Source organism: Amblyomma mixtum, chromosome 6, assembly GCF_055824585.1.
Source record: "Amblyomma mixtum isolate Tamu chromosome 6, ASM5582458v1, whole genome shotgun sequence".
Taxonomy (NCBI): Eukaryota; Metazoa; Arthropoda; class Arachnida; order Ixodida; family Ixodidae; genus Amblyomma; species Amblyomma mixtum.
Genome location: NC_143017.1, coordinates 22,088,670 through 22,097,425, shown reverse-complemented (window position 1 = coordinate 22,097,425; position 8,756 = coordinate 22,088,670). Strand labels below are relative to the sequence as shown.

At 53.7% G+C, this 8,756-nt stretch overlaps 1 protein-coding gene across 1 annotated transcript; it reads left to right on the top strand.

Moving 5' to 3' along the window:
• Positions 1–3,571: 3,571 nt before the first annotated feature.
• On the top strand, positions 3,572–6,664 carry LOC149338405 (uncharacterized). The gene is made up of 2 exons (XM_089550736.1): positions 3,572–4,782; positions 6,464–6,664. Exons 1-2 carry the CDS (start codon positions 3,622–3,624, stop codon positions 6,662–6,664), a joined length of 1,362 nt encoding a protein of 453 aa, XP_089406862.1. The 5' UTR covers positions 3,572–3,621.
• Positions 6,665–8,756: the final 2,092 nt, after the last annotated feature.

Genomic DNA, 8,756 nt, shown 5'->3' with positions numbered 1-8,756 from the left:
AGCGGATTAGAAGAATTGGGTTAGAACTTTATTTATTTATTTATTTATTTATTTATTTATTTATTTATTTATTTATTTATTTATTTATTTATTTATTTATTTATTTATTTATTTATTTATTCATTCAAGTTACCCCTAAAGGCCCTCCAGAAGAGGGTATTACATAGTGTGGGGGGGGGGGGTACAATGATATTTGTAATCCCGAAACATTTTAAAACTTAAGTGTAGAAAAAAAGTTAATTAAAACATAAGGCCCAACAAACAAGAAAAATGAACACTAACAAAAACAGCAAACCTTTAAAACCACTGAAAGGGCGTTTCTGCGCAAATGGTACAGGGCGTGGTGTTCACGGCAGGCGACACAAAGCGGCGAGCAGAACGGCGGGCAGCGCAGAAGACGGCCAGTCCAACCCAAGCGATCTCGTGCAGCGCGGCGGCACTTCGTCTTTTAGCGACGCTTCGTCGTCGTCGGCGCTCTGGCAGCGATCGGCCTAGGCGGTATCAGGCGCGGTCGTCGTGGTTCGCTACAATTGCCCCGGGAACGAAGAGGAGCCAACCTGGCGACTTATGGCGAGGGCAAAAGGAGCGGGTCGTAGTAAGTCTTCAGGCGGCTGACGTGGACGATTTCCCGACCGCGATGGCGCAGGTCCGAAGAGGGGTTGAGCGGCTCCACGACGTAGTTGACTGGCGACGTTTGCTGGACGTCGCGATAAGGCCCGTAGTATTCTGTGCGAAATTTAGATGACAATCCGGGTGGTGTGCCGGGAACCCATAGCCATACTAGGGATCCAACCGGAAAAACGCGTTGCCTGCTAACGTTATCGTGGCGATGCTTTTGGCGGCCTTGGGATTCGGAGGTAAAAGAGCGCGCCAACTGGCGGCAGTCTTCTGTAGGCTTTGCGACTTCGGAGAGAGGCGTCCACTCGCAGGCGTCAGGATTATAAGGTAATATGTTGTCCATCGTGGACGACGCCTCACGCCCGTACAGAAGGAAGAAAGGGGTAAAGCCGGTGGTGGACTGCGTGGCGGTCTGTACGCGTATGTCACGAAAGGGAGGACGGCATCCCAGTTGGTCTGATCTGCTGCGACGTACATCGTGAGCATGTCTCCGAGAGTACGGTTGAAGCGCTCGGTCAGCCCGTTAGTTTGAGGATGGTAGGCAGTGGTGGTGCGATGTACGATGCGACAATCTGCAAGCAGTGCTTCAACGACTTGGGAAAGGAAGGCGCGGCCTCTGTCACTGAGCAGCTCGCGCGGCGCGCCGTGACGAAGAACAAAATGGTGCAGCAGGAATGTAGCAACTTCGCGGCTAGTTGCAGCAGGAAGGGCGGCTGTCTCGGCATACCAGGTGAGGTGGTCGACGCCGACGATAATCCTTCGGTTCCCAGAGACCGTACAGGGAAGCGGTCCGTAAAGGTCAACGCCAACGCGATCGAAAGGACGTGCTGGGCATGGGAGTGGTTGTAAGGGGCCGGTCTCTCGGGGAGTGGAAGTCTTCCGCCGCTGACAGGCGATGCAAGATCGGACGTATTTTCGAATATAGGCGTACATGCCGCGCCAATAGTAGCACTGAGAAATTCGTTTGAATGTTTTCAGCACACCAGCGTGCGCACACTGAGGGTCAGCGTGGTAAGATGCACAAATTTCAGATCGTAAATGGCAGGGGATCGCAGAAGCCACCGGCGACCATCAGGTATGTAGTTGCGGCGGTATAGAAGGCCGTCCCGGAGGGCTAAGTGCGGAGCTTGACGCCGTAAAGTTCTAGAAGGCGCAACGTTTTGTGATGAAGACACGGCGTCTATGAGGGACGCAAGCCACGGGTCTTTTCGCTGCTCCGCCGGCATATCAGCGTTGGTAAGAGACGAAAGCACGGGATCGGACGCCGAGGAGCAGGCAGCGGGAAGGGGAGACCGAGACAAAACATCGGCGTCCATGTGCTTACGGCCCGAACGGTAGATGACGCGGATGTCAAACTCTTGAAGGCGAAGAGCCCACCGAGCGAGGCGACCGGATGGATCTTTAAGCGACGATAACCAGCAGAGCGCATGGTGGTCCGTGACGACGTCGAACCGGCGGCCGTATAGATAGGGCCGGAATTTCGTTAGCGCCCATACAATAGCTAAGCATTCCTTCTCCGTAACGGAATAGTTGGATTCAGCTTTGGTAAGCACGCGACTCGCATACACAACTACGTATTCTTCATAACCATCTTTTCGCTGGGCCAAGACAGCTCCGAGGCCAACGCCACTCGCATCCGTATGGACCTCGGTAGGTGCTGTGGGGTCATAGTGTCTTAGTATTGGCGGCGAAGTCAAAAGATGGCGCAGGGTAGTGAACGCTTCGTCGCACTCGGCCGACCAGCCAGATATGTCATTGGTCCCGCCAAGTAGGTTCGTCAGCGGCGCAGTGATGGACGCAAAATTGCGTACGAAGCGCCGGAAATAAGAACACAAACCTATGAAGCTTCGAAGTTGCTTGAGCGAAACCGGCTTAGGAAATTGCGCCACAGCACGGAGCTTGGCCGGGTCAGGGAGAATGCCTTCCTTGGAGACGATGTGCCCCAATATTGTCAACTGTCGAGCTCCGAAGTGGCACTTCTTGAGATTCAGCTGCAGTCCGGCGTCTGTCAGGCAAGTCAAAACCTGCTTTAAGCGTGCAAGGTGTGTGGTGAAATCGGCGGAAAAGACAACATGGTCATCCAGGTAGCAGAGGCAGGTCTGCCATTTCAACTTCCGCACCGGAGTAGCAAGTGGGCACCGGAGTAGCAACACCAACATATTCTACATTCCACCTTTCTGCACTTCGCAGGCGTTCCTGGCGTCTTTTCTGCTTTGGTCAGCGCTTGCTACCGTTCCTTCACCAAGCCATTCAGATTGCGTGGCATCACCCAACCACCACGCCGGTCCCGATATCTACGTCCCGCTGCACCCACCCGGACAGATGCGCCCATCATACGGCGCATATAGGTCACCCACGATGACGTCAATTCCCTGCGCCTATTTAAACTCCTGGCCGTGCGACACCGTCTTCAGTGGGCACCGGAGTAGCAACACCAACATGTTCTACATTCCACCTTTCTGCACTTCGCAGGCGTTCCTGGCGTCTTTTCTGCTTTGGTCAGCGCTTGCTACCGTTCCTTCACCAAGCCATTCAGATTGCGTGGCATCACCCAACCACCACGCCGGTCCCGATATCTACGTCCCGCTGCACCCACCCGGATAGATGCGCCCAGCATACGGCGCATATAGGTCACCCACGATGACGTCAATTCCCTGCGCCTATTTAAACTCCTGGCCGTGCGACACCGTCTTCAGTGGGCACCGGAGTAGCAACACCAACATGTTCTACATTCCACCTTTCTGCACTTCGCAGGCGTTCCTGGCGTCTTTTCTGCTTTGGTCAGCGCTTGCTACCGTTCCTTCACCAAGCCATTCAGATTGCGTGGCATCACCCAACCACCACGCCGGTCCCGATATCTACGTCCCGCTGCACCCACCCGGATAGATGCGCCCAGCATACGGCGCATATAGGTCACCCACGATGACGTCAATTCCCTGCGCCTATTTAAACTCCTGGCCGTGCGACACCGTCTTCAGTGGGCACCGGAGTAGCAACACCAACATGTTCTACATTCCACCTTTCTGCACTTCGCAGGTGTGTAAGCCTTTTTCCTTGTACGCTAAGAGAAGCGATGATATCTGCTTATTGCTGCTCCCGTGCCCACAAGTGCTTTCTGAAATTATTTGCGAGTGCTTTCATATGTCTGTGCTCTTACTTTGCTGCGGCGACATCGAATCCAATCCTGGCCCTAACACGCGCTCTGAATCCAATCTAGAAACACTGACTTTGCCTGACGAACCCTCGGAACAGATGGCCGCTATCTTCAAACTGCTCAAGGATATTCAGCTGCGATCTGTCCAGTCCTCTAAGTGCCAGACAGAATTGGTGGCCGATGTCAAATCAATCAAAGCTAGCCAAAAAAATATTGAATCTAAGATTGGCTGCATCCAAGAAAGACTTGATGCCCTTGAAGAAAAAACAAAGTGCTTTGATGACTTTGAAGAGCAGGTTACGGATTTCCAAAAATCTTTGGAAGCCCGCAACGCTGAGCTTGATTCTATGAAATCTCGCTTTGCCGACCTAGAGGACAGATCACGAAGAAATAACGTTATTTTTCACGGTTTCCCTGATTCTCGGGAATCATGGGAGGAATCTGAAGTCCTTGTCGTCAACATGTTAACAAGCCTTCACGTCAGTTTACCCGACATGGCAATTGAACTCGCTCATCGTCTCGGTTCATACTCGCCTAACAAATGCCGTCCCATCGTTGCAAAATTCAACCACTACAAAATAAAAGAAAATGTGTTTTCCGTACGCAGTGAACTAAAAGAAAAACACATAGCAATATCTGACGACTACTCATCCGCCACCCGTCATGCACGAAGTAAACTGATAGCCTTTGGTAAAAGTTTGCCAGGAACACCCCTCTTTCATCTGCGCTACAACAAATTATCAGTAAACAAGAAACTCTACATGTACGACCATGCAAGTGACAGCGTGACAGAATGCGCCTCACAAACACATGTTGATACGCAACAGGGCCTTTCATCCCCTGGCAGTGCGAAGCAAGGCGTGAGGGGCAGTGGTAGTCGTTTATCCCCTGTATCAGTCCTGTTCACTAACATTCGAAGCATTAAAAACAAACACGACTCGTTCACTTCTGCAGTAGACACCTGTAACCCAGATATCATTGTACTTACTGAAACTTGGCTGCATGCGCATGTTCGTGACCATGAAATTTTTTTAACCGCTCATAACTTCTCTGTTTATCGCTGCGACCGCACGATAAAAGAAGGGGGCGGTGTTCTTCTGGCTATTAACAAAAACTTACCCTCTAAGCATATTAGTATTACTACGAACTTGGAGATAGTATGGGCAATTATTGAAATAAACTTCCAAAAAATTATAATTGGCGCATGCTATCGTTCTCCTACTCACTCTGCCTCCTTTGTTGACGAATTACAAGATGCCATCAACATCGTCATAACACGCCATCCTTTCTTGCCCCTGTTTTTGCTTGGCGATTTCAATATTCCAAACATTGCATGGAATAACGAACCTGCAATGAAGAAGGAAGAGCGCCAGCACCAACGACGACGAAGCGATTTGTGCGTCCTCCGATTCCGGCGGCCGCGCGCGTAGAGAGCTCGAGCTCGCTCTTGGTTCTGTTCTGGTGCCGCCGCTACTCGAACAGCCTGTGCCATCGTTTCGCTGCCAGTCCTTCGAACTTGCCAATAAACCCCTCTTCATTTGGTGGAGCGTGCGGGTTCGCCTAGTACACTACCAACGTGGAGCTCCGCAGCCGCACAATTCCGATGGCGACGACCAACGAAAGCCAGCAGCCAGCAGTCCCATCGCAGCCCGTCATTTGCTCCGGTGCCGTCCGGCAGAGAGACCCCGTCGTTTTCAACGGACACTGCGACCAGGATGTCGAGGGTTGGCTGGCTTCGTATGAGCGGGTGAGCCGTCACAACAATTGGGATGACCGCATGAAACTAAACAACGTAATATTTTACCTGAGCGACGTCGCGAATCTCTCGTTTCGCAATCACGAGGCTGATATTCCAACATGGGCTACTTTCAAGACAACGTTTGCCGAAGTTTTTGGCCGTCCCGCCGTGCGTAAACTTCGCGCTGAGCAATGCTTGCGCGCTCGTGTTCAGTGTGCGGGTGAAAGTTTCACCGCCTACATCGAAGATGTGGTCGATCTATGCAAGCGTGTCGACCCGTCTATGCTTGAGGCCGACAAGATCAACCATATTATGAAGGGCATCGACGACGACGCTTTCCATATGCTGGTGGCCAAAAGTCCCACAACCGTCGCCTCCGTGTACAACCTGTGCCAGAGCTTCGATGAGTTGCGCAAGCAGCGACTTAACGCTCGTCGCCCGCCCGCACCTGCTGAGTCCATCTCCGGCCTGGCCGTCAATAGTGACCTTTTGGATCACATCAAAGACTTCGTGCGTCATGAGGTGGCCCGGCAGCTTTCGCTCCTCTCTGGCGCGCACTCTACGCCCCATACCCTGACCCCTGAGTTACGGCAGACCATAGCACAGGAGGTAGCCGATGCGCTTCCCGTTCGTCGGCAGCCGGCTCCGGCCCCACTGGCTCCTGAAGTCAACCTCCTCTCGATGCAGACCGCCCCCGTCGCTGCACCTTTGAGCTACGGCACTCCTATTGCTACGCCGCCTGCCCTATGCGTGCGCCTCTCACGTATACCGAAGCCGTCGCCCTACCACCGCAACCGCTGGCCTTTCCATACGTCCGGACAACGCCGCCTACACCTCGTGCTCCCCGGCTCCGACCGGCGCCTACTTCCTACAGTTCTTGGCGCACTGCTGACAACCGGCCGATTTGTTACACGTGCGGTCTCCCAGGCCACGTCGCCCGCCACTGTCTTCAGGTTCTGGCTGCGCCTGTGCCCGCTGTGCCGAACTACTACCCGTCTCGCGCCGCTCGCACACCTTCAGGGCTACCTGGGGAGGCTTTTGCTGACCACTTGCCACGCCGGCCCCACGTCTCTTCTGATCGGTCACCTTCCCCTCGTCGTCGGTCCTTGTCACCTATGCGGCGTCGTAACATGACCGACAACCCGGAAAACTAGGAGCCGCAGTTCTGGGGGCACGAACTGCGCACACTTCGACCTGCTCAAGACCTCGCCTTTCACCACCGAACTTTTTAGACGTGTTAGTTGACGGCATTCGAGCACTTGCGCTTGTGGACACTGGTGCTGCCGTTTCCGTGATAGCCGAAAACTTCTGCCGTTCACTTCGTAAAGTCACCACTTCTACTTCTGGACTCTCTCTTTGCACCGCTAGCGCCGAGCCCATTCATCCTTCTGCCGCTTGCACGGCACGTGTCGTCATCGCGGACGTTTTATATGTCGTCGAATTTTTAGTGCTCAGCTCTTGCTCCCATGACCTCATCCTTGGCTGGGATTTTCTATCCCGTCACCATGCCGTCATAGACTGTGCCCGTGCTCACGTCTCCTTTTCCATGCTCTGCGATGCGCCCGTCGACGAACAGCCGCCTTGCTCTGGTGCCAAATGCGTTGTCGCCGCCGACACCGATGTTCCCCCCGGCAGTGCCGTCCTCGTTCCCCTTTCCTCAATTTCTGGTTCCTGCGAGCCTGTACTCTTCGCCCCTTCGCCTATCTTTGCTTCTCGCCGACACCTTCCTCTTCCGTTTGCCGTCGTCGACATGCGCCAAGGTGCCGCCGAGATCGTCGTCTCGAATCCCTCACCCTCTGGGTTCAGGTTGCTCCGTGGAGAGTGCCTTGGACATGTTGAACCCGTTGACCTGATCGCACCCTTCGACAAAGATGCTCTTTCCGAACGTACACCAATCGCCGCCCTCACGCTGCCTAACGCTACCTGCGACCCGCTGTCCTCGGCGATTTTTCACCGCTCAGTTGCCAGCGACCTCGACCCACCTCACCGCGAGCAGCTCCTCGCCCTGCTTAACAAGTTCCGCTCATCATTCGACCACCAGACAACTTCCCTGGGCCGCGCGACCACTATCGTTCACCACATCGATACCGGAACTCATGCCCCTCTACGCCAGCGGCCCTATCGTGTGTCGCCTCCGGAGCGCCGCGTCATGCTGAGCAGGTTGACGACATGCTGCAGCGCGGCGTTATTCAGCCCTCTTCTAGTCCGTGGTCGTCTCCCGTCATGCTGGTCAAAAAGAAGGATGGTTCGATTCGATTTTGCGTTGACTACCGCCGCCTGAACAAAATTACGCGCAAGGACGTCTACCCGCTACCCCGTATTGACGACGCCCTCGACTGTTTGCAAGGAGCCGAGTTCTTCTCTTCCTTGGATCTCCGATCCGGCTATTAGCAAGTGCCCATGGCTGAGTCTGACCGCCCGAAAACCGGTTTCGTCACACCTGACGGCCTTTATGAGTTTACCGTCATGCCATTCGGACTCTTCAACGCTCCCGCTACGTTTGAGAGAATGATGGACAATATCTTGCGTGGACTTAAGTGGAATATTTGCCTATGCTACCTAGACGATGTTGTCGTTTTTTCGCCCGATTTTCCGACTCATCTCACGCGGTTGAACAAGGTACTGACCTGTCTCACCGGCGCCGGTCTCCAACTGAACCTAAAGAAATGCCGATTTGGCGCCCGCCAGCTGACCATACTCGGCCACGTTGTCTCCAAGGATGGCGTCCTGCCCGATCCAGAGAAGCTACGTGCTGTCACGCACTTTCCCAAGCCGACTTCTGTTAAAGAGCTGCGAAGCTTCGTGGGCCTGTGCTCGTATTTCCGCCGTTTTGTGCGCAACTTCGCCTCTATAATTGCGCCGCTTACAAAGCTTTTGAATGGTCCCACCAAGCTATCTGCTTGGAACTCAACCTGCGACGATGCTTTCAATACGCTCCATCGTCTTCTGACTTCACCACCGATCCTTCGCCATTACGACCCCAGCGCGCCTACTGAGCTCCACACCGACGCCAGCGGCATCGGCCTCGGGGCAGTCCTTGCGCAGCGTAAACCGGGCTTTTCCGAATACGTTGTTGCTTACGCCAGCCGTGCACTCACCAAAGCGGAAGTCAATTACACTGTTACAGAAAAGGAGTGCTTCGCCATAGTGTGGGCGTTAACAAAATTTCGTCCCTACTTATACGGCCGCCCCCTGGACGTTGTTACTGATCACCACCCTATTGAAAATATTGAACGTGGATTCTGC

Bases quoted from the DNA above. Each gene is read 5' to 3' on its own strand.
- LOC149338405 (XM_089550736.1), top strand. From the start codon at position 3,622: ATGTTCTACATTCCACCTTTCTGCACTTCGCAGGTGTGTAAGCCTTTT. The intron at 4,783-6,463 runs GTTCGTGACCAT...CACTGTCTTCAG, and splicing joins AAACTTGGCTGCATGCGCAT to GTTCTGGCTGCGCCTGTGCC.